The 26175-nt window shown below is 44.8% G+C and overlaps 2 protein-coding genes and 1 long non-coding RNA gene across 10 annotated transcripts in view; 2 read left to right on the forward strand and 1 right to left on the reverse strand.

The window, feature by feature from the left end:
* Window positions 1-252: 252 nt before the first annotated feature.
* LOC105695052 (glycogen phosphorylase) lies at window positions 253-9231 on the forward strand. Its single transcript, XM_012416289.1, has 11 exons — window positions 253-595; window positions 2607-2708; window positions 3218-3532; window positions 3833-3944; window positions 4304-4623; window positions 5422-5732; window positions 6332-6446; window positions 6539-6721; window positions 6822-7169; window positions 7998-8327; window positions 8413-9231. The coding sequence occupies exons 1-11, from the start codon at window positions 353-355 to the stop codon at window positions 8566-8568; spliced, it is 2535 nt and encodes an 844-aa protein (XP_012271712.1). The 5' UTR covers window positions 253-352; the 3' UTR covers window positions 8569-9231.
* Window positions 9232-9249: 18 nt separating this feature from the next.
* The window catches only part of LOC105695059 (reticulon-1-A), a 41712-nt gene continuing 24786 nt past the window's right edge, over window positions 9250-26175 (reverse strand). For 5 of the 8 annotated variants that reach the window (XM_012416311.2, XM_012416301.2, XM_012416320.2 and 2 more), the window contains 4 exons: window positions 13354-13561; window positions 12029-12237; window positions 10986-11091; window positions 9250-10873 (listed from right to left, as the gene is read on the reverse strand). In XM_012416311.2, coding sequence (XP_012271734.1) covers window positions 10819-10873; window positions 10986-11091; window positions 12029-12237; window positions 13354-13561 — 578 coding nt within the window. In that variant the 3' untranslated portion in view covers window positions 9250-10818. Of the gene's footprint in view, window positions 10874-10985; window positions 11092-12028; window positions 12238-13353; window positions 13562-17532; window positions 17654-19234; window positions 19383-22903; window positions 23040-26175 lie in introns of those variants that run through there. The other 3 variants (XM_012416363.2, XM_012416355.2, XM_012416346.2) reach the window with 3 other exon arrangements.
* LOC105695122 lies at window positions 23104-26169 on the forward strand. The gene is made up of 4 exons (XR_001103586.2): window positions 23104-24247; window positions 24311-24437; window positions 24511-24568; window positions 24971-26169. It is a non-coding gene; the product is annotated as an uncharacterized LOC105695122 (long non-coding RNA).

Here is a 26175-nt window from a genome sequence, read left to right on the forward strand (position 1 = left end):
CCTGAGCGACTCGACGATTAAATTCGGATTTACTGGGTCCGGATTCGATAAATCCCGGATTAAGTACGATGGAGATGTAGTAATATTACTAAAATATTCAAATGAAACCGTTAATTCCCCAGCCGCGGGCCAACGGCGCGTTTGGGCCGTTCAAAAATTCGCGCTGCTCTCTGATTGGTCGGTCGCCCCGCGTGGCGCTTTGCGCATGCGCGACCTTGGCCTAAGGTGACCGCCGTCCCTGCTCTCGGCAGTGACCGGCATTCGCTCCTTACGAGCCGGACTGAGAGGTGCGTTGTCCGCGACAGTCGGTGATTTCCCTTTCTTTGAGAAAAACAACCGATTAAGCCACGAAATGTCTTCCGAAGACGTGGATCATGAGAAGAGGAAGCAGATCTCGGTGCGCGGGATCGTCGACGTCTCGAATGTCACCAACTTCAAGAAGACTTTCAACAGGCACTTGCACTACACCCTGGTGAAGGACCGGAATGTCGCGACGAACCGCGACTACTTCATGGCCTTGGCCCACAGCGTCAAGGACAATCTCGTCTCGAGATGGATTCGCACCCAGCAGTACTATTATGAGAAAGACCCCAAAGTAAGTGAAAAATATTCCTTGTTGCCCTTTCGCCGTCCCATCTTCCACACGCGTACATATCTCTTGTTTGTCATCGTACATGTGAGTGTAATATTTTAATAGACTTCTCGCACCACCTGACAATCGTTCTTATTACTGTAAATTCATTTTTCTTTCTTTCAGATGCATTTTATGTAGTCAATGGTTAACAGGTTCCGTCCGTTTCATTTCAGTAATCGTTAGTAAGGCAATTAATATTCCGTTCTTTTAATTCCGATAATTAATATTAAGCCAATGGAATTAAAACAACGCGATCCGGTCCGTTAATAGGATGTGACGTTATTAATTTGGTAAGAAGCACTCTTGTTTACGTCGGTATTAATTTGACTATACAATGTCGAAGCACGTCCATGAGTTTTATTTCGTGTTTACCATTTACGCGTGACTTGATTTGTCAGAGCTGACACGTGTATATAAGATAGCCTGCACTTGAAATCCGTGCCAAATTTAAATCCGAGTCTGGCTGGTCACGGTCTCACGTTTGGTGGTTTTCCGCTTCGTTCTTAATATAATTACCGTGATCTGCTGTAATCATTCTTATAAGCAACGGGCACAGGAACTCCGTGTTGTATTTTTTTTTTGTTATACATATTAATAGTTTCCTATGCTAACATTGCAACCGAAAAAACGTGTTCATACCTTCAATTCCCTTAGATATATTGGCAGAATTAATTTTCATTAACACATACGGTACTTTGATGTGGAAAATATAAAACGTTCGCTCGACGAACTTATCAGCCATGTTATCGTAAATTAATTTCAGACAAAACAGAGGACTACATTAGAAGCAGGAATTTTTATCGGAGGGTCTTGTTAATTATTTTTCTGTCAAGATTCCGCTTCGATCCAGCTCGCGCGATATTTCTTCTGTAATTATCTAACTTTGATTAGTAAGGAGCAAAAAAAAGAAATCGTAGTTGAAACGTTAGCACTGGATGGATCTCGGTTCGCATTTTTTATCGGGGCTCAATGTCGAGTTAACGCGATCGAACGAACCAGAGAAAAGGCAAAAAAAAGTGTTGTTTGCGCTTGTATGCCAAAACGATGGTAATACGATGTCTCGGAGTGAAGATTTAATTGACTTGGAAATCACAGATGGCGCAGGGGGTCCCTTTGCAGTCAATTAGGGCCCCAGAAAGCACGAATCCAGAGGATTTCTGGAGTTTTACTTCGATTTCTTTATAATTACTGTACGAAAACGACAGGTGGAGTATGCCATTTGGTACAATACCCAATATAATTCGACCCAGCTGTCGATATAAAAACCAACGTCGGCAACGTAGGCACTTAGAAAAATCTTCTTCATCAACGACAATCAAGTTCCTCGACGTGTTTCACTTCACCTTAAATATAACCGACGAGGAGCTGGGTTTATTTTTAATCGACGTCCCGTGGAACTTGAAAGGTTTATTTCCGAGTCATCTTGCATGGGTCTTCACTTATTTTCCCGTGGTCATAAACCGAGTAATAGAGTTGAACGATCTATACGTAATTATATTTAGAAGACTCATCTTCTACCGAAATCGCAGAGTCCTCATTTTCGAACGAAGTAGCAAAACTATTTGTTTTTATGAAGCCACAAAATACACGTTTTTGAACAAAGTCGCGAAATTCCATTTTTATTTCTTTTTTTTTTTTACAAGAATACAAGATTCTCATACCAAAATGGCGATCCACCTGTAAATGAAAAAATTCGATTTACTCCTTTCGCCAAACATGAAATAAGGAACGCCAATTTCATATAAACTTCTTTATATGAAAGGAGGTTGAAAAGTAAAAAAATGAAGCTGAAAACATGAGTTGCACTTTAACCCTTATCATTCCAACTACTACCAACTTCTTATACTCTTCTAATATTCTTGGACTGATAAGGGATAATTGACGGTAGAATTACCGATATCGGTCGCCTTGTATTTCTCTCTGACTTCAATGTTCCTTTCTCTATTTTTCTTTTTTTTTTTCTTTTTTTCAGAGGGTTTACTACCTATCCCTGGAGTACTACATGGGCAGGACCCTGCAAAATACCATGATTAATCTGGGGATCCAAGGAACCTGTGACGAAGCTTTGTATCAGGTAAAGAAAACTTAACTAACAAGGATCTAATTGAAACTTGGTTAATTTATAGACCAGAACAATAAAAAAAAAGTTTCATTTAGGTAGAACAATTACTGCTCGCATAAGGGGTAAAAGAAGTATTCAAAGGGGTGGCTCACCCTTTAAAAATGAATTTTTTCGAAGAATTCCAAATGCATGTTTCATAATTCTTCATTCCCTACATTTTGACGGTTGTTTCATGAAAATCGGTCGAGTGCTTCTAAATGAAATAGCAAACTCACCCCCTTGCACGGCCAACCTTGAAGCCTGATTTCACCCCCTAAAAGTGTTTATCCGTCGATAAAAAAAAAAAACACGCGTCCCTTAGATTTTAGTCCTCTATAACATATTTAAAAATGAACAAAATCGAAGGACACCTTAGGTACCTCCCTTGTAAGTTAAGGAAAAAGAAATTTCAATTAAAACAATGGCATGATTGTGAAACCAGCCGAATAATAAAATGGAATAAAAAAAAGTAATTTTCCTAGATGGGTCTGAACATCGAGGAGCTCGAGGAACTCGAAGAGGACGCAGGACTTGGAAATGGAGGTTTGGGCAGACTGGCTGCCTGTTTCCTGGACAGCATGGCGACCCTTGGCTTGCCGGCTTATGGTTATGGGATTCGGTATGAATATGGAATCTTCGCCCAGAAGATTAAGAACGGGGAACAGGTCGAGGAACCCGACGATTGGCTGAGATATGGAAATCCCTGGGAAAAGGCCCGACCCGAATTCATGCTTCCGGTCAATTTCTACGGCAACGTCGTCGACACCCCCGAGGGAAAGAAATGGCAGAACACTCATGTTCGTCCGATTGTTCTCTGGCCCACTGTCTAGAATTCAAGGTGTTATGAAAGGGCAATATATGTATATTTATATCGGAGTGAAAATATTTATACAACTTTTATGACCGCACTGAGCTGCACTGAAAAAATTGACACTTTGACGCGTGATTATGGAGGTCCTGATAAGGATCCTGCAGCTCGCGAGATTTCATTTTTTGTGGAAAAAAAATGAAATATGTTTATAAATAAACGCCACTTTCGTATCACCTTGAGCGTTCGCGTCCAGCGGTATAAACTGAAATTTTTTATTTATTTCCAGGTCGTGTTCGCCATGCCTTATGATAGTCCCATTCCTGGATACAAGAACAACGTGGTGAACACGCTGAGACTGTGGTCGGCCAAATCGCCGATCGAGTTTAACTTTAAGTTCTGTAAGTTTAGGATACTTAAACTTAGAAGTAAATTAATCCTATTAGCTGAAATCTTTCAGCGAGACGAGTCTCGATAACAAAAGGTGTCTTATTGTTATAATTTTTTGTTTATCTTCCGCGTAAAATCAAGGTTCTTACGGTGATGTTAAAGTGGCGTCGAACGTGAATTTCGAGGGTTTGGTAGCTTTGAAGTTTGAAACTATTCGGTATGCCTGTTAGAAGAAAAGTATTATAAACAAGAAATGTATTATTAATAAGAAAAAAGTATTATAAACAATTGTCCCCGCGGATGCCACTTTCACATCCCCTTGGTAAGGTTCTTGTTAAATGTTAAGTGTTAATTCATCGGAATGTTTCAGTCAACGATGGAGACTACATTCAGGCAGTCATAGACCGTAACTTGGCAGAGAGCATCACCCGGGTGCTGTACCCCAACGACAACTTCTTCGAGGGAAAGGAGCTACGACTCAAGCAGGAGTACTTCATGGTCGCGGCCACCTTGCAGGATATCATTCGGCGTTACAAGTCCAGCAAGTTTGGCTCGAAGGAACATCACAGAACGGATTTCGAGGCCTTCCCGGACAAAGTCGCCATCCAGCTCAACGACACGCATCCCTCTTTGGCCATTCCTGAGCTCATGAGGATCTTCGTCGACATCGAAGGCCTTCCTTGGGAAAAGGTGCGCGGGAAGAGAAATTAAAAATATACATAAGGATTTATAAATACCTTACATATATATAATGAACCTTTCAGAACACCTTAAGGTGAAGTGAAACACCCTTCAAATCAGTCGACACTAATACAACACTTTTTTTTAAGGGTATTAGACCAAACTGTCCGAAACTTTGACACTTCCTAATTATCTAGAAATTGTCCTGACACATTGAAAATTTGGATTTTTCAAACTACATTTTTTAACTCACTCCAGACCAGAACCAAAATGGCGTCAAGCTCTCATATTTCGATCAATATACTATTATCGAAGGCTCTGATATGAGAATCGAAAGGGTCGGGACAATTTTACGACAATTTAGAACACTCTGGTAATCGATAAACTCGCATTTGAACGGGATAAAGGCAAAAAAAGTGTTGTATGCGGTTCTATGCTAAAACGATGGTAATACGAGGTCTCGGAGTGAAAATCTAATTGGCCTGGAAATCACAGATGACGCAGGGGGTCCCTCTGCAGTCAATTAGGGCCCCAGAAATCACGAATCCAGAGGATTTCTGGACTTTTACTTGGATTTCTTTATAATTATTGTAGGAAAACGACAGGTGGAGTATGCCATTTGGTACAATACCCAATATAATTCGGTACAGCTTTCGATATAAAAACCAACGTCGGCAACGTAGGCATTTAGAAAAATCTTCATCGACGTCGATCAAGTTCCTCGGCGTGTTTCACTTCACCTTAAATCATTAAGCATTCAAGTTGATTTGTTTTAATGAAGATTGACGTTGCTTATTCGTTTTATAGGCGTGGGATCTTACAGTGAGAACGTGCGCTTACACGAACCACACGGTTCTTCCTGAGGCCCTGGAACGCTGGCCAACGAGCATGTTGGGGTACATTCTGCCCAGACATTTGCAGATCATTTACGACATCAATCATTTCCACCTCGAGGAAGTGAAGGCCAAGTATCCAGGGGACCTCGATCGCCTCCGCCGGATGTCGCTCATAGAAGAAGACGGGGAGAAGCGAGTGAACATGGCCCATCTCTCCATCGTCGGAAGCCACGCCATAAACGGAGTTGCGCGTATCCATTCCGAGATCCTGAAGGCCACGGTGTAAGTTGCGACGTTATCCCGGCAAGAAGGGTTTAGCAGGAAAACTTTGGGCATGAATTAAGGTGAAGTGAAACACCCTTCAAAATGGCGTCGAGTTCTCATATTTCAATCGATATACAATTATCGAAGGCTCTGATATGAGAATCGAAAGGGTCAGGACAATTTGACGAGAATTTAGAACACTCTGGTAATCGATAAACTCGCATTTGAACGGGGTAAAGGCAAAAAAAAGTGTTGTATGCGCTTGTATGCCAAAACGATGGTAATACGAGGTCTCGGAGTGAAAATTTAATTGACCTGGAAATCACAAATGGCGCAGGGGGTCCCTCTGCAGTCAATTAGGGCCCCAGAAAGCACAAATTCAGAGGATTTCTGGAGTTTTACTTGGATTTCTTTATAATTATTGTAGGAAAACGACAGGTGGAGTATTCCATTTGGTACAATACCCAATATAATTCGACCCAGCTGTCGATATAATAACCAACGTCGGCAACGTAGGCATTTAGAAAAATCTTTATCGACGTCTACCAAGTTCCTCGACGTGTTTCACTTCACCTTAAGGAGAGGCGCATTCATGATACACAATATATCCATTTTAGATTCCGCGATTTCTACGAGCTGAGCCCGGAAAAGTTCCAGAATAAAACGAACGGGATCACTCCTAGGAGGTGGCTGCTCCTTTGCAACCCGAATCTCTCGGATCTTATCGAGCAGGTAAATTTCTTGAGCCTTGTACCTCCAAGGTGATACGAAAGCGTTATTATCTTTTGGGTTTTGTATGAAGTAACGCCTCGCCTTCTCTTTAGACAATAGGAGATGAATGGACGGTTCACCTGGAGCAGCTTCAGCTGCTGAAGAAGTTCGCCAAGGATCCCGCGTTCCAGCGGAGCATCATCAAAGTGAAGCAGGAAAACAAGATGCGAGTCGCCGAAATGCTGGAAGAGGAGTACGGTGTTAAAATTAACCCGGCGTCGATTTTCGACATCCAGGTGAAGAGAGCCATTACGGAGACTTATCCGTTTAGAAGATATAGATCTTACATAGTTTCGAGTTCTACTTTATATGTTCACGCGTATGTCCTCGTCACAGGTGAAGCGCATCCACGAGTACAAACGGCAGCTACTGAACTGCCTGCACATCATAACTCTGTACAACAGAATCAAGAGGGATCCCTCTGCTCCGGTTGTTCCCAGAACAATCATGATCGGCGGCAAGGCCGCGCCAGGTTATCTCCTCGCCAAGAAGATCATTAAGCTGATCTGCAGCGTAGCTAATGTCGTCAACAACGACCCGATAGTGGGCGACAAGCTGAAGGTGATCTTCATAGAGAATTACAGAGTGACCCTGGCGGAGAAGATCATTCCCGCGGCTGACCTCAGCCAGCAAATATCCACCGCTGGTACCGAAGCGTCTGGAACTGGAAACATGAAGTTCATGGTGAGGCTCCCTGCACGTTTAGGGTGAAGTGAAACACTCTTCAGATCAGTCGATGCGAATACAACACTTTTTTTTTAAGGGCATTAGACCAAACTGTCCGAAACTTTGACACATCACTCCTGATCATCTAACAAGGGAACATTCCCAAGTGTCCGCCTCCGATCTTATTGAGTTTCATATATGTTGAAGAACACAAAAATCTAAGAGACACGTGTTTTTTTTATATCTGCAATGGTCCACAATTAAGGGGTGAAACAACCCCCCAGTTTAGCGAAAAATCGGTTTTTAAATATTTTTCGTAGGAGCAGTGGAAGGATTTCGACGAAACTTTGCATAAACGTATTTTGTATAAGGACGGTGACAACACAATATTGTTCAGCAATGTTGCACCCCCTCAAGGGGGTGAACTACTAACTACTAACTGAAATAAAGGCAAAACAAGTGTTGTTTGCGCTTGTATGCCAAAACGATGGGAATACGAGGTCTCGGAGGTCAGATTTAATTGTCCTGGAAATCACAGATGGCGCAGGGGGTCCCTCTGCAGTCAATTAGGGCCTCAGAAAGCACGAATCCAGAGGATTTCTGGGGTTTTACTTGGATTTCTTTATAATTACTGTACGAAAACGACAGGTGGAGTTTGCCATTTGGTACAATACCCAATATAATTCGACCCAGCTGTCGATATAAAAACCAACGTCGGCAACGTAGGCATTTAGAAAAATCTTTATCGACGTCGACCAAGTTCCTCGAGGTGTTTCACTTCACCTTAATCACCGTAATACTCCTTGTAGATTATCTCCAAGCGGATGATGAATATCTTTTCTCCAGTTGAACGGCGCCCTCACCATCGGTACCCTAGACGGCGCCAACGTGGAGATGGCCGAAGAGATGGGCGAGGAGAACATCTTCATCTTCGGCATGACCGTGGACGAGGTGGAGGAGCTCAAAAAAAAGGGTTACAACGCCTACGATTACTACAACAGATTGCCGGAGGCCAAACAGTGCATAGACCAGATCCAAGGAGGGTTCTTCAGCCCGAACAACCCTGACGAGTTCAAGGACATCGCCGATGTCCTCCTCAAGTGGGATAGATTCTTCCTCCTGGCGGACTACGAGAGTTATATCAAAACGCAGGAACGAGTCAGCCAGGTCTACCAGGTAACTGAATTTCCATCCGGGTGGAGTGACCCTTTCGTAGGGATTGACCTCGGGAGTTTCACTTGAACTCTCTCATCTCCCACAGGACGAGAACAAGTGGGTGGAGATGACGATCCACAACATAGCGTCTTCTGGGAAGTTCTCGTCGGACCGGACGATCGAAGAGTACGCCCGCGAGATCTGGGACGTCGAGCCGACCTGGGAGCGACTTCCGGAACCTCACGAACCCCGCGACGTCTAGGAAGTCGGAAAAGGCCTCGAGGTTATTCTAGAAGGAAAGCCGATGACGCGCTAATGCCACGCAGATCAATTTCTCAAAGGTGCTTACGAGAGAGTTCGCATCTCGTCCAACTAATCGCAGACTGCTCCGTCCTAGAGATGTCGTCGAGCCCACCCTGGACTGCCGGTTTTTGTTGTTACATTCGAACGCGGCAGCCAACGATTAGTAATTATTTCTAACAGAAGCGAGGTAGAGAGCCTCCTCGAGCGCCTTTCCCTAGAGTCGTTTGTTCGAATGGCAGTGCTCTCGATACGACGAATGTATATTTTTTATTCCTATGCATCATTTCCCACGGATACTTCTAGTCTAGGTAGAGTTTCCCGATGACCACAGGACTGATTAGGAACTTTTGTGTCGCGTGTGTTCATGCGTTTAAGGCGATATGAAAGGGTCATTCTACATACACACAAAGCCTGAAAATATTTTTTAAACCTTTCCGCAAAAGCTGGTGATTTCATCAATCATTTGAAACTTTCACCGAGAAAGTTAAACGAAAGTTAAACGGAGATTAAGAAACAAAAATTGGCAGGACCATCCACTCTGTACCTTCGGTATATATATATATATAAAAAAATAAAGGATAAGGATAACTCGTCCCTTATCACTCGAGTGCGCGGTCGCAAATAACCACCGCCGGGGGCGTCTTATTAATATCGTTTATTTATAAATTAATCGTGCGGATGCAGATGCAATAATGGAAACGTGAAGAAGCGGTACGCGTATTACAGTTTTTTTTTTTTTTTCACATTCTTAACACTTGGCCGTAGGGTCTCGATAAAAACATGTGATTCGACAGCTACAGATAGATAATATAAAGTTGTTGCATCTTCATCGATACGGTTATCACCTCTCTCTTTCTCTCTCCCTCTCTGTCAGCTCGTTCCTCTCTTCTACGCGCAAACTCGACGTACGTTAAACTTTAAGCCTTTTGTTCCCCCCGTCTTTACAATACATCAGCCATATAATTACAATGACAATCATAATAGCAATATATAATCAATGATAAAGGTAATAATATCTCGCAACCGTTCAACGTCATATTAAGAGACAGTCAAAAAATTCATCTCTAATCGCTTATCATCCCGCCCTATCTCCCTCTCTCTCTCCTCCGCGTCTCCAACTGCGCGCGAGTGCGTTAACGAATTAAAAGAAGAGGGGGAAAAAGAAAAGAAAAGGAAAGAAAAAGAAGTAAAGGACCCCCGTTGGTGGAGGCGTCCCTTGAGACCCGAAGAGATTTACAAAAGGGGTAGGGAAAGAGAAAAACAAGAGACAAGGAAATGATTTCGTCAAGCTTCGACACTGTTCGATGTCGCCATTTTTCCCTGATAGAAATTTCGAGATTTCGTTAATTCTCTGTTACTCTCTCTCCCCCTCACTATACATGTATATATAAAAAAAAAAGTCAGGGACAGTTACTTATCGTTACGATACACGATTAATGGATGCGAGTGATAGTCGGTGAAGTGGGACACGGTGCGAAGGGACATACCTCATCCCGTTTTCTTAGTTATTCTTTATTTTCCGCTTAATCGGTGACTTTCCAGTAATTATCTCGGCCCTCGGTCGAAGGATACGGATCGCGAGGAGAGGAAGGGAGCGACGGGGCCGTTATCACGAAGGACTATAGCGCATCCTTCCTCCGTTCGGCCAACTCGAGCGGGGACGCCGCCATCTTGGATCTCACGTTTACCTCCTCCTTACTTATTCCCTATCTCTTTTCCCTGACTCCTGACACGGCGTGTCGTATCTCCTGCCCCGTAACAACGAAACGCTTAATAATCCTAACGTTTATGACTTCGTTATTAATGATTCCCCTCGTTAATCGGTAACGGTTAGATGCCGACTTCTTCCGCGGTTCTTCTTCTTCTTCTTCCCCCTCGACGCCGCCATCTTGTCCGCGTTCGGCGGGAAAATTCGAGCGCACTCTCGACGGTCCCTATTTATTTTATCCGTGTACGTGTGTTCTCCATTTATTCCGTCGTGTTGTCCTCGTCCGGATGCACAAGGACGAAGAAACCTCTTCCCGCACGCCTCCTCGTCTCTTCTTTTTCTTCCTATCTCGGTACATTTGCTTTTGCTTCTTTTTTATTTCCCCCGGTAAATTCTGGCCTTCTCTCTCACTCTCTCTCTCTGTTTCCGTCCAACGCTCAAGTTTTCCTAGTTCGATCTCGCGCTCGCCAGGAATCCATAAAAAGTCGCGGCTCCCACTTTTTACTCCTCCTTCGTCGGCTCGATCTTCTTGCCGAACGGGATGGCGGCCTTTACCCTGAAAAATCGACGAATCGTTAATGCTTTTCACCGCCCACATTGCGCATAATTGAAATCTCAAGCGCGATGTCACATCATCCATTAATCATTTAGAGCGATCCTCCACTTACTTCGCGGTGATCTCGTTGACCTTCCCTTGAACCAGGGCGAGGTTCTGGTCTATCTGTGCCTTATTCGTTTCGTACACCTTAGGCAGCGTGAAGAGGGCGACCACACCTGAAAGACACCGGTAAATTAATAAGGTTGATAAAAATCATGATTTCCCTTGAAAGCCCGAAAAAAAATCGCTGATTATTCTAATCGCGATTAGAGTCACAATTTATTTAAATCTCTACGTATGTGGAAATAAATTCCTCACGTAAGAGGTAAGGTAAAAATCATGATTTCCCTTGAAAGCCCGAAAAAAAATCGCTGATTATTCTAATCGCGATTAGTGTCACAATTTATTTAAATCTCTTACGTATGTGTAAACAAATTCCTCACGTAAGAGGTAAGGTAAAAATCATGATTTCCCTTAAAAGCCCGAAAAAAAATCGCTGTGATTATTCTAATCGCGATTAGAGTCACAATTTATTTAAATCTCTTACGTACGTGGAAATAAAATCCTCACGTAAGAAGTACGGTAAAAATCATGATTTCCCTTAAAAGCTCGAAAAAAAATCGCTGATTATTCTAATCGCGATTAGAGTCACAATTTATTTAAATCTCTTACGTATGTGGAAATAAATTCCTCACGTAAGAGGTAAGATAAAAATCATGATTTCCCTTAAAAGCCCGAAAAAAAAAAATCGCTGATTATTCTAATCGCGATTAGAGTCACAATTTATTTAAATCTCTTACGTACGTGGAAATAAATTCCTCACGTAAGAGATAAGGTAAATCGATATCACTGATACATTGTCAGAATCCGTTTCCTATCAATGACTTTAACCCTTTGGGTGCTAAGTACTTTCGGCGTATGGGCGAATTTCGTCAGGACGTGCTAGCGATATTCGACCAAACGTCGGACGCACATATGCGTCGACAGCGCTCAAAGGGTTAATCAGAATGACTTAAAATCAATTAAACCCTGCTAATGGAAGAACTTCAGATATTTCATCTCCACTATTTTCTTTCAGGCTTGACCATCTTCCTTCGTAAATCTCTGGCTCACCGATGATGATGAGGGTCATGCCGTTGAACCAGGAGCCGAGGTAAGTTAGGCACCACAAGGTGACTCCGAACTTGAACGAATCGACCATGTCCTCGACCAGGAAGAGCCGACGTAGCTCTCCGATCGCTGCGTTTGCATGCACCACGGCGATGTCGGCGACCTCGCGCACCTTCTCCGGCGACAACGTCACGTCTAATTCAAGGATCTCCCTGAAAGAAAGAAAAAAGATGAGATCATGAAAGTCATACCAGGGAAAGGAAGGGAAAGAAAGTAGACGCGCGGCAGCATTAGAAAATTGAATTTTCCCATTGAACGGTATCTATGATAATTATAGCAAGCTTCGATTCCTCGTTTGAAGCTGAAGGATGCCAGGTTTACTTAAACGAAATTAAATCCACATTTAAGGTGAAGTGAAACACGTCGAGGAACTTGGTCGACATCGATAAAGGAGATTTTTCTAAATGCCTACGTTGCCGACGTTGGTTTTTATATCGACAGCTGGGTCGAATTATATTGGGTATTGTACCAAGTGGCATACTCCACCTGTCGTTTTCGTACAGTAATTATAAAGAAATCCAAGTAAAAGTCCAGAAATCCTCTGGATTCGTGCTTTCTGGGGCCCTAATTGACCTGCAGAGAGACCCCCTGCGCCATCTGTGATTTCCAGGTCAATTAAATCTTCACTCCGAGACCTCGTGTTGCCATCGTTTTGGCATACAAGCGCAAACAACACTTGTTTTGCCTTTATTTCAGTTAGTAGTTAGTAGTTCACCCCCTTGAGGGGGTGCAACATTGCTGAACAATATTGTGTTGTCACCGTTCTTATACAGAATACGTTTATGCAAAGTTTCGTCGAAATCCCTCCACTGCTCCTACGAAAAATATATAAAAAACCGATTTTTCGCTAAACTTTGGGGAGTTGTTTCACCCCTTAATTGTGGACCATTGCAGATATAAAAAAAACACGTGTCTCTTAGATTTTTGTGTTCTTCAACATATATGAAACTCAATAAGATCGGAGGCGGACACTTGGGAATGTTCCCTTGTTAGATGAGCAGGAGTGATGTGTCAAAGTTTCGGACAGTTTGGTCTGGTACCCTTAAATAAAAAGTGTTGTATTAGTATCGACTGATTTGAAGGGTGTTTCACTTCACCCTGAATGAAATTAAATCCACATTTAAATCGCCTAAAATTGATCAGCTGATATACAATCGCATCCCTCGCTGTTTGCGAAAGAGCAGCCGATTTCTTTTTAGGAAGCTGGGAATCTCTGAGAACGTTATCTCTAATGGAAGGAGGAAGTCAAAAAGTAAATATACGCTTACTTGAACGGATGTCCGTCGGAGGTCTTCTGGAGGGCCTGGAGGACCGCCTTGTAGATGCGGTAGGACATGGTGCCACATAACGCGAGAAGGGACACATAAGCGAGGACGCTGATCAAACTGAAGTAGGCCAGCGACAAGAGCACTCCTAGAATTGCACCAAACACGCTCCCCGACTTTTTGGGATCGCGCCAGTAGATCAGAGCAGCCACTGCGAACAAGGTCGAATAACATTGTTAGACTTCTAAGGGCACGAGGGCTCTTATAAAAAAGACGGACATAAAGCAACTAAAGATAATCCCAACGCAGAGAAGGATTAAGGCGAAGCCGAACTGGTCGAGATATCTCGTCGTCGGTATAAGAGACTCTTCTAAATACCTACGTTACCGACCCTGGTATTAATGTCGCCCTCGAGACCAGTTCGGTCCACACCCTTGAAAGAAAAAGTGTCTCATTAGAATCGACTGATTGGAAAAGGGGTTCATATCACCGTGAAACATCCCCCCCGAGGTAGGAAATAACTTTTGCCATTGCAATTACCGCAAAAAGAGATGTTGAAAGGGTGTTGCAAGGCATTGTTATCGGTCGCCAATGTCGTCGCGTGGCATAATAAGCTCTGCACTTGTGCAAGACTTTCCTGGCTGGGTTTATTTATAAGAGCATAAGACCGGATTAACTAGCAAACGCGTCTGGGATATGTTTCTCCATCCCCGAAAGCCCATTTGAAATCATTTGATTAAAATTTCAGGTACACTGGCGGTCATGAATGGCTTCCTCGTGTACATGGCGCAGCCTGGTGGTGGTAACGCAAACGTAACGTAAAGAATGAGCTTGACAACTTATGTATTTGCGGTACCTGATGTATAATAAACTGTAAAATAATTAGTGTAATAAAGCAACTTGTTGAACGATAACAATGAGTACGTTTAATTAGACGAGCGTGTCCTGCAAACCCTCTAATCTCCTATTCCTGATCCTTGAAAATCACTCGTAGATCTAAGGCACGAAACTCGGTGCCACCTCCTCGGTTGTCCTATGTTCCTGTTAGAAATCGAAAATTTCAACCCCTAAAATTTTTTCCCGGGAGAATTCCGTGCCACCTCCTCGATTGTCCTATGTTCCTGTTACAAATCGGAAATTTCATCCCCTAAAATTTTTGCCCGGGAGAATTCCGTGCCACCTCCTCGGTTGTCCTATGATCCTGTTAGAAATCGGAAATTTCGACCCCTACAATTTTTTCCCGGGAGAACTCCGTGCCACCTCCTCGGTTGTCCTATGATCCTGTTACAAATCGGAAATTTCATCCCCTAAAATTTTTGCTCGGGAGAATTCCGTGCCACCTCCTCGGTTGTCCTATGATCCTGTTAGAAATCGGAAATTTCGACCCCTACAATTTTTTCCCGGGAGAATTCCGTGCCACCTCCTCGGTTGTCCTATGATCCTGTTCCATCTCTGGCGATTTATAACAGGAACATAGAACAACTGAGGAGGTGGCACGGAATTCTCCCGTGCAAAACTGTTAGGGGTCGAAATTTTCGATTTCTAACAGGATCATAGGACAACCAAGGAGGTGGCACCAAGTTTCGTGCTACCTCCTCGGTTGTTCTATGATCCTGTTCCGCCTCTGGCGATTTATAACAGGAACATAGAACAACCAAAGAGGTGGCACGGAATTCTCCCAGGCAAAAATTGTAGGAGTTGAAATTTCCAATTTCTAACAGGATCATAGGACAACCGAGGAGGTGGCACCGAGTTTCGTGCCTTAGGTCTACGAGTGATTTTCAAGGATCAGGAACAGGCGATTAGAGGGTTTGCTAGACACTCTCGTCTAATTAAACATACTCATTGTTATCGATTAACAAGTTCCTTTATTGCATTAATTATTTTACAGTTTATTATACCTCAGGTACGGCAACTACATACATTTTTGAGCTCGTTAACAGAATATTAACAAATTGTCCAGTCTTGTCGTCAGCTCCTCTTGTTTCTTCAGGTTGAGACCTCGTAGAGTATCCGGCCATCACCTGGTTGCTCGGTGTAAAATCCAAGGTAAGGATTCCCTCTGCGACTCTCGGGAAAATCCATGAGACATCCCTCTTCAACGGGAACAATCCACCAAACACGGTAACGTGACATTAATATAACCGTTAAATAACGTTTGTAACGGTGCCATCCCCTAAAGATGGCGCCGATCCGCGAATTAGCCGCACATCGACGACCGCCAGTGTACAATGATCGATTTATCACGAACTGATTTTCTTTTTTATTTTAAATAGTCCGAGAGCACACCTCGACACCTGAATTACTCCAAAAGTACAACGACCTCGTGGATCGGAGCGGAAAGCACGAAATCGTGAATCATTCATGTGGCGACAAATTAAGGTTAGGTCCCGTTCGACGGATTAACTGAGAATTAATGATTCGGACGTGATCATAGACATTACTACTTATGGTAAGTGGTCACACGTGAGCATCAATTAATGCCATCGTCCAAAAATGTATCTTTAGTTTAATTCATCCAAGAATTATCGGCAAAAACGGCGATTTAAGCCGACACCAAAATGGCGCCTAAGAAGTTCCACTTGCAACATTTTTTCTCCAAACTGAATCAGCCGAAAAATTGGAAACTTTAACACGTGAATTACGGAGGTCCTAACGAAGGTTTAGAAATACTCGGGAAATTTTACTTTTACATTTCTTCAAATATATATATATATATGCCCATAATTATGAAAGTGGTCTAAGTCATATATTTTTTGTTGAAATTACATTGAATTAATTTAGTTTGAAATAATGTGGCGTGAAATAACTGATAAACTCATTTTTTTTTTTTCAATTTTGACTTAGACCATTTTCATAATTATGGGCACATATGTCTTCATAATTTGAAATTTCACTTTCGTAGCGCCTTAAGGAGTTACACGAAATGGCGACTCTTCGATATCGCGTCTCCCCGGAATTCTTCGAAAGGAAAGGAGGAAGGCGGAAATAATAGCGGTGCATCCGTTCCGGAAAGGCCGTCGTGCGGCCTTCAGCGATCGTAAAGGGCCCGGGGTTAATTACGCACGTAAAGAGCCGGCCAGCAAGTACGCGGGTAATTGTAACGTAATACCTCATGACGTTCGCCACGACCGACAACCGTGAAGAATTCGACAAGGTTGCCTTAAGGTGAAGTGAAACACGTCGAGGAACTTGATCGACGTCGATAAAGATTTTTCTAAATGCCTACGTCACCGACGTTGGTTTTTATATCGACAGCTGGGTCGAATTATATTGGGTATTGTACCAAACGGCATACTCCACCTGTCGTTTTCCTACAATAATTATAAAGAAATCCAAGTAAAACTCCAGAAATCCTCTGGATTCGTGCTTTCTGGGGCCCTAATTGACTGCAGAGGGACCCCCTGCGCCATCTGTGATTTCCAGGTCAATTAAATCTTCACTCCGAGACCTCGTATCCCCATCGTTTTGGCATAGAAGCGCATACAACACTTTTTTTGCCTTTATCCCGTTCAAATGCGAGTTTATCGATTACCAGAGTGTTCTAAATTCCCGTCAAATTGTCCTGACCCTTTCGATTCTCATATCAGAGCCTTCGATAATAGTATATCGATCGAAATATGGGAGCTCGACGCCATTTTGGTCCTGGCCTGGGCTGAGTTAAAAAATTGTTTTGAAAAATCCAAATCTTGAATATATCAGGACAATTCTTAGATGATGTGTCAAAGTTTCGGACAGTTTGGTAAAATCCCCTTACCAAAAAGTGTTGTATTCGAATCGACTGATTTGAGGTGGGTTTCACTTCACCTTAATACATACATAATAGCCCTTTCCGTAACACCCTAATAAGTATTTAAAAGTGAAACAATATTCCCCCGTTAGCCCCTCCGAGTGTCTCTAATCGAGGATAGAAACCGGTGTAAAAAAAAAAAAAAAAAGTGGGTTATCACATTCGACGAGAGAACGATTGGGCGCTGCCACTGAACTCTCCACGTCGGCCTATACGTCGCGGCGCGCGAGACCACGTGGAGCAGAGTACCATATGTTCGGCCGCCCTCTGGTCATCGGGTCTTCCTCCGCGCGCGAAGCGAGGTTCGAACGAGTCTCAGAGGAAGAGGGAGACCAGACACAAATTGCGATCCATTGAGGGCGAGAAGAGATAGAGATAAACAACAAACTCACCGGGTCCCCTCTCAGGTAGGTCTTCGCCGCGGTGCTTGGACGCGTGCTTTCTAACCATGTTTTTTTCCTCTCTCACTTCTCTTTTTTTTTTTCCAAGATCGGAGGAACGGTCCGAACTGGTCGCCGGTTCGCGGTGGAGTGCGGGCCAGTTCCGAGGGGGTCAGCTCGTGGCCCGAAACCGGTTCCCGAGACCCGAGGGGGCGGGGAGGGGGAGGTTAGGGCGCCATCTTTCGAGCGGAAGCGGAGACGCCAGGTCGGGAGGGAAAGAGAGGGGAAGATGGCGCCTAAACGGGAGGGACGGAGACGGATAGACGCAAAATATGAGAAAATTTCTAGGGAGGGGGACGCAGAAGACGCGCGAGTTAATCACCAGAGTCGATTTCGAATCTTCGGTGAGAGTGCTCGCAATTCGCACTCTCGCCTCACCTCTACTTGCTCACCTGATTTCGTATCTCGTTGAAGATGCGAGGGAAATTTCTTGTTTTTTTTTTCCTTTCTTCCTCGAAAAATGAAATTACATGAGTTTCGAGATCTTTTAAAAGAAAGTTTTATAAAAACGTGACGTGTATATGTTACGGTGAAACACCGAAATCTGGAGAATGTCGACTTTCACCGATGAATGTCAACATTCACATAGGCGCTTCGTGTATATCCGAAATATTTGCTAAATACCCTTATTTCTGACTTACACCGGTAAATGTTGACATTCACCGGTGTGTGATTGTCGACACACACCGGAGAAGGTCCGAATGTACAACAATGTAATGAAATATTCGATCTCTCGCCGACGTATTTGGTATCTGTTGACATTCACCGGTGAAAGTCGACATTCTCCAATTTCGGTCATTCACCGTAACATATACATACATATACAATGACCCTTTCGTATAATCTTAAGTTCGTTCTTCTCCGTGAAATTTTTCACTGTCAATGGCGATCGTGACTCACGGACTCTCGGTGCATGTAGACGCGCGAAAAGTGAGTCGAAAGAGTGAAAAGAAGGCTCGACACGAGAACGGCCAACGGTAATGGCACTTCGATCTGACGGCACGCATCGAGTCAATTCTATTTCTGTCCCGGCATAGCCTGGAAATAGCACCGCAGAAATTCTAGAGAGGACAGAATTCAATCCAGACCACGTCGCATCGGGACTCCTCCCTTGTCTCGCACCGTATTCATCGGCAGACAAAAATTCGAAAACCTTCCCCGCGACCCTACCTCAATCATCAAACACTTAATGGCCGAGTTCCACAATTCGAGCTAACCGGAGTTTACACGATTAACGGCAGATTTGAAAAGCGTCTAAGCCAGATAAACTTCGGTTAGCCGGTTTATGTCCGGTTTGGCAGCTCAAGTTAAACCCGCGGCAAATGAATTAAACTCCGATTACCGCAACTTGCGGAACCGGGCGTCAGTTTCCACATGCACCTTAAACTCCGGATTCGAGTTAATAAATCTGCCACTAGCGGCGTTTCCCCCGCGCCAGTACCGACATCCATTAATCCTTTAATACTATTCACCGTTTAATCCTGGCAAAGTCCTTCGTACATATAAATTCGACATTCGGATGTCGACGGAAGTGAGATTAAAAGTCAAGCTTAAGGCTGAAGTTACGGAATGCAGTGCTCCAATGAGACGCAAAACATTTCCCCGTACTTCGGTTAGATCCGCGGATTATCCAGGGGAAAGAGGGTCGACTCACCGGAGGTCTCCCGCCTCGTGGCCGCGTCTCGTCGCGCTTGCCCCATGGCAGGTGGAGGACCGCGAGGATGGTCCCGGAGGGAGTGCGCACCTCCCGAATCCTCCGGATGCACGCGCGTATGACTAACCTGGTCAGGTTGGACTTTACGACCAGCCGTCGCGACCACGGACGTAAGAATAGTGGCGACGCGTCCGATCCATCGAAGAGGGACGGCGAGAGAGACAGACGTATAGGAAACGTAGCGAGCGAGACGAGGACACGTGTACGCGCGCACACGGGTGTAGAAAAATAGGAGTACGGTCAACCGGCGACGGAGAAAGAGAGAAAGAGAGGGCCAGACGAGCGCGTCGAGGGTAAGAGAGAGAAAGAGTGAGAAAGAGAGGGCCAGACGAGCGCGTCGAGGGTAAGAGAGAGAAAGAGAGGGCCAGACGAGCGCGACGAGCGTAAGAGAGAGAAAGAGAGAGCCAGACCAGCGCGATGAGGGAAAGAGAGAGAAAGAGAGAGCCAGACGAGCGCGACGAGCGAAAGAGAGAGAGAGAGGGGGCGCAGTCGCGCCGAAAGTAAGGGGGGAGGAGGGGGGACGGCGAGAGAGTGCGTGCAGAGAAGCACCACACGGCGCGCATGCGCGCCGGCCGGTCGAAGCGCCGCGGAGTAGCCAGCGAGAGGAGAAGGGAAACCGAGCCTGCAATTTCGAGACCCTCGCGTGAGCGGCGACGAGAGGGAAGGACCGTGGAAACTTCCATGCCGGGGTGGTAGAAAACGCACGTAGAGTCGTGGTCAGTAGTTTCCAGTGCGTTATATTACCCGGGTAATATAACAGAGAAGGAGAATATAACCGATAGTGTTTTTAAGGTGACATGAAAGGGTCAATCTACATATACAAAACTTCCAAACATTTATGAAACTTCAACACGTGATTATGGAGGTCCTAAGAAAAAACGTAGTGCTCATGAAATTTGATTAAAAANAAAATATATATATGTACATGTATTCTTCTCGTTTTAGTCCGATGAATAAAAAAAAAATGTGATCAACAATTAAATCTCACGAGCACCAAGTTTTTCCAGGCCTCCATAATCACACGTTGAAGTTTCCAACGAATCGGTGCATCCAGCTTGGAAAAATGTTTTATAAACACTTTTGACGTTTCATGTACACGGAATGACCCTTGTCATGTCACGTTAAAAACACTAGTGGTCAGTGTGTGTGTGCACCTCGTTCGCATTATGCCCACAAGAGGGAACTGAACTCGGGTCACGTGACGCGTTCTCATTGGCTGCCGGCGAATTCTCCCGACCACGTGGGTCGGACATCGTCGCGGATCTTCTACTCGCCGATAAAGATATGAGTAACAATTCAGGAGGGAACCCCTTGAAATGTGTTTCACTTGAGCGAAATAAAAGCAGCCATTATCTAATTGCTACCGGCAAGCGAAGTACCGTACAGGCTATGTGCATTACCTCGATCCACAATTATAAAAAAAAAAAAAAGCGCCGACTTAAAAAATCAGTAACCCGAGGAAAAGTTCTCCGTGAACGTACATAATAGAAAAATGAAATAATAAACAATACAGGGGTTGAATTGAAAACCTCCTTTTTTTTTTTCTTTTCTTTTTTGAAGTCGGCTAATACGGCGGTACCTCGATCAAAGTGTACAAAGTGAATTCGGAGGGCGCCGGCAGGACGCGCAGTGCCGCACTGCGGATATTCGAAGCTCGATTCGATATATGCGTCGACTATGGAAGAAACCATCTCCGAGAAGTCCCACCGATCCTCAACATTTTCCCCGCATTCAGACATTAAGGCGTCGAGACACGAAAACGAAGGCGCCCCGAATCATGTGATAAACCTCAACACGTGATTATAAAGACGCTAAGAAAGGAAGCAATGCTCATGAAATTTGACAAAAAAAAAACGTGTCCTTAGTTTTAAATTGGGATAAACACGAAAAAATTTTTCCCCAGTTTTCCGTACATTAAGTGGAAAATGTTGAATTTCAAGCGTGTCAGGGATACGAACTTCATAAACATAGAGTCCCATATTCGTGTCATTTACGTGGAAATTGTAAAGTAAAATACCTAGTAATTTACTGTTGAAGAATCTACGTAAATTACCTAGTAATTTACTGTTGAAGAATCTACGTAAATTACCTAGTAATTTACTGTTTAAGAATCTACGTATATTACCTAGTAATTTACCATTGAAGAATCTACGTAAATTACCTAGGGTATTTTATTTACCGAACCCTGAGCCCTTCCCGGGGTTCCCCTTTACGGCGTAATGTGCAGCGACGAAGGCGACGCCTTTCATCGATTTCGCTGGACAATTAACCACTCCCAGCACCCGGGGAAAGAGGACTCTCCTCGCCTCGCGAGAAAACCGGGGAGTTAGCGACAATCGACTCGTTATTCCCTAGCCGAAGCCTGAAGTTCATGTCTATAGGCACCTCGTCCTCTAATCCGCGGCCGGCACTTTCGACAAACGTTGAAAAGCGCCGCGAGGGTGCTCCTTCTCTCTCCGTCTCTCCCCCTCGTTCCCAATCTCTCTTTCTCTCTCCCTCGCTCGGCCACCGGGTCACGCCTGCTAATAATAAACGCAATTAGAGCAGAGCTCGCTACCGGGTGTACTCGATGGTTTTAAAAGAGCGCGCGTACAAAGATTGGCCGGGATCCAGCAGACATGGACTCCTGCGACGTCCATTGTGGATCTGACATCGTCTTCGAGTCGACCGAATGACGAAGCAAGGAACTAGAAGGATCGCCATGTAGCTTCGAAGAGACGTTCCAAAAGTTGACAACCTATCGACTGAATGCGATGAAATGTAATTAAAAAAAGTAGAAAGAAAATAAGTATGCCAGAAGTGAAACCTCTTACGTTATTTCACTGCACGATACATTAGCTCGGTTATTATTAGCTGCTCTTCAAGGTTCTAAGCCGGTGTGTATATTAATCACCTGGTTCGTACCAATCGACGATCGTTCCTTAAGCTAATTGAACATCTAACGTCGATCGCTTCGTCCAAGGTGTTGGCGATCGAGCAGGACCGTTCCCATCGAGTCAATATACAATCAAGGAGACTTAATAAATTCTGACATCCAAGCCTCGAACGGAGAGAGAAAGAGCGATCGTACCCCTGTTCCCAGCATCGGTTCTCTCCTTGCCAACTCCTTAGTTCCGACATGTCCAGGCACGTGTGACATACGCACACATTCCAGAGAAAATCTATTGCCTCGTGTCTGGGCGATTTGGCACCTAAGCAAGTCCGTTCTATATATTACTTATTTTTAAATGCCTCCGGTCAGCGCCCCTCTTCTTCGCTACATGCACTCGGACATGCCACGGAGCCTTTGCAACATCCAACTCGAAGGTTAACGTATAACATCCGGCGCACTCGTTTTGCGACATTAGTTCCCCTAGCGATTGAAACATCCTTAACGACAGTCCCTGCAGCGTGCGACATGTCGGCACTACCTACGACGAAAACGATGATTAATCACATACTCATGGATATCACAGTACTCCGATAATAGGGTTAAGTATCCCCAGGTCCGATCCAACGGTAATAATCCATACCCGAGGTTGCAACCAGAGACACAATAGATCCCCGATGTGGCGTGCCGCCTCGCACCAACCGAGGGCCACCTAACCTAACTCGGAGCGGTCTACTCACATTCTTCCCTCGTGACAGCCATTTTCCCAGCGGTGCCCATGAGCGGCGTCTACGCCAAGTGGAAGGTCGGCTCGTCCTCGACGGGATCCGGGGAAACCGAGGTGGGCGCTCTATCTCGAGCCGTACACTCCGCGGCGAAGGGACTGGCCGCGAGAGGTGAGCGAGCGAGCGAGCGCGCACGCCCTCCCAGCTACGCTGGCACCGGACCAACGAATCCTGGTCTGGTTATATTTAGTCAGCCGAGCCGCGAACAGGGACCGCCACTGAGAGCGAGAAGAGAGAGACGGGCAAAAACCTGGTCACGGACGCGCGACAGGGCCTGGCGCGAACGAATGAGATAGAGAGAGAAGGCCCGACGCGCCGCGCGAAGGAGCGAGCGAGAGAGCGAGTACGTGATTGGGTGAGTAACTACGTACGTGAGTAAGCGATCGAGTGAATAAGCGAATGCGTTAACCGAACGAGCAAGTGAGACAAGTCGCGACAGGCTTTGGGGGGGGGAACCAAACAACAAAGATGGAAAGACGCGGCGATCCGAAAAGTGCGACGAGGTTAGGTCGCCGTCGCGAGCACGTTTCGTCCGAGCGCGACGTAGATATAATTCGAGAGACTGGAAGAAAGAGATATAAAAGAAACGGTCCGATGGGTTATTAAGGGAATTACGGGGAATCAAGTCACGTGAGAGAAAAGGAGCGCCAATCCCGCTTCCGAGGGCGACTTCGACGCGCATGCGCGGGGATGCAATCACGGAAGGGACGCGTCCACGTTTCCGGGTATTGGGATGGCTAACCTGAATCGGGATTGGTAATTCGTATAAAAGAATCTAGTCAGTGTCGGTCTGCGCTCCGGTGACGCCGTAACCTGCGATATGGCCGGGATGGAATTGAGGTTAGGTCGGCTCGCTCGCTCGGCTGACCGTTCGCGTTTTCGTTCCGCACTCGACCGCGAAAATCGCGTTTCAGGGCGCCGGGAGTGATCTCGGCCCTGACCGTTCCGCTCTTTGTTTTCGACGCGACGACGCGATTTGACGACAGGTTCGACGCACTGCGAGCGACTAAGAGAGGTTAGGACTCGCTCGCGCACTCGGAACGCTGGCCAGGGCTGACCAGGAGAGAGAGAGAGAGAGACGGAGAGACAGCGCTCGCCGGCCGTGAGAAAAGGACGGAGATAGGGGCCGGTTTGCCGGAGAGGGAAACAAGTGAAAGAAAGCCGGGGCATCCGACGCAAAGGGCGCGATGGAAAGCGAAGGAGAGCGAGAGAGAGGAGGCGAGGCACGCAATCGGCGAGGACACTTGGGGGCGGAGAGAGTGAGAGAGACGGAAATAGGGAATTCCTCAAAGAATCCAGGTAGGGAATGACTTCACTAGCTCGCGTAATGTTCACATAAAAATCGACGTTTCTCCTTTTCAGATGAATTTCTATGCCACGCATTCTTCGACACTAGGGATGAAGACAATGGAAAACAAAGGAGAAAGAGATGGACATTGGAATTCTTCAGAGAGTTTAGGGAAAACGTGGCTTCGCGGTGCAGCGTAATGTAACAGAAATCTCCTTAAAAATCGCCATTTTCATTTTTCTTCAATTTTTCCCGTTTTCCTTTTCCTTTTTAGGTGAGCCCTGGATTTTCCTGTAAAGCGGATTAATCGCCACGAAGAGAGCCGAGACCTCGTATTACCATCGTTTTGGCATAGAAGCGCATACAACACTTTTTTTTGCCTTTATCCCGTTCAATTGCGAATTTATCGATGACCACAGTGTTCTAAATTGTTGTAAAATTGTCCTAACCCTTTCGATTCTCATATCAGAGCCTTCGATAATTGTATATCGTTCGAAATATGAGGTCTGGGCTGAGTTAATGAATTTTTTTTGAAAAATCCAATTTTTTAATCTGTCAGGACAATTCTTAGATGAATCAGGAGTGATGCGTCAAAGTTTCGGACAGTTTGGTCTAATACCCTTAAAAAAAAGTGTCGTATTCGAATTGATTGATTTGAAGTGGGTGTCACTTCACCTTAAAAATCCCCATTTCCATTTTTTAATTTTTTCCCCCGTTTTCTTTTTCCTCTTTAGGTGAGCCCTGGATTTTCCTCTAAACGGGATTAATCACCGCGAAGCACGTGGGGCATCGCCCACAGTCGGCACGTTAATACAAACTCCTCTCTTCGAGATCTCTTCGAGTGATTTCACCGAGCCAGCAAAGGCGGCCATTTAGCTGGTGATTTAGCATCGATTGGCAATTCCCCCAGAGCCGAAGGAAATCAATTACGAGAAGGTCGAGGCGGAAACTCCGAATGGACATCTAGAAGCGCATTCGATCATAGACCGAAGGTTTCTAGGGTTTCCGACCTACTTGAAGGTTTCGCGCTACCTTTAGTCGTGGCAATTGATTAGTCCTATCACCGCCGCCGTTATCGGCGTTGCTTTCGCCCCTTATCAGCCCCCCTTAACGGGCGAAGGTCCGCGATAACGCGGAACCGTGTCTCCCATTATTACCGATTACATATTCAAGACGGAGCGCGAAGCGAAAAGGAAAAAAGGAATAAATAGAATGCCTGTAACTCGGTAGAAGTGAAACTTCTTCGTTTTGGATGAAAGGGTGGTTATTCAGCCAGCAGTAATTCAAACGTTTCATTTCATTTAGACGATTCGATGAATTACCACCAATTTTCTGTCCCTTTCATCTGAAACAATGAAGTCTCACTTCTATCGAGTGCCAGGCTTTCTTCTATTTCCTATTTCATTAGTATTATTAGTATTATTTCATAGTATCTCTCTTTACGTGTGTACGCATCTTCATGTCACGTTGCGTATGTCAAAAATTGAAAAAGAAGAACCATTGAAGTTTAACGGTGGCCAAACTGGTCACGGATTTTCCTTCGAGAAAATTGAGGGGAACCCCTTTTCCAACATTTCGTGCATTTTTCCACTTAAACCGCCGTGCAACTACTTTCTATACACACTACACCGAGAAAAAGAATCCATTGAACCAAACATGACATCTCATCGACAGTGTCAAAATATATATTTCGTTAATTGAAAGGATATTTATTTGACAGAAACTGAAATAAATTGCCGTAATTCCGAAGGGACGTTGGGTCCAATTCATTCGAGTTTATTCCAGTCAAATGATTATTCTTTGAATTAAAAAAACATTTCTCTGGTTCAATGATTTTTTTTCCTTTTTTTTTTTCTTTTCTTAAAGTAGTAATACTACCCCTACTAATAAGATAAGCCGACACAGAACAAAGCACAGAGTTTCTCTGTAGGAGACTTAC

Source organism: Orussus abietinus, unplaced genomic scaffold, assembly GCF_000612105.2.
Source record: "Orussus abietinus isolate OABI.00-Male unplaced genomic scaffold, Oabi_2.0 scaffold197, whole genome shotgun sequence".
Lineage (NCBI taxonomy): Eukaryota > Metazoa > Arthropoda > Insecta > Hymenoptera > Orussidae > Orussus > Orussus abietinus.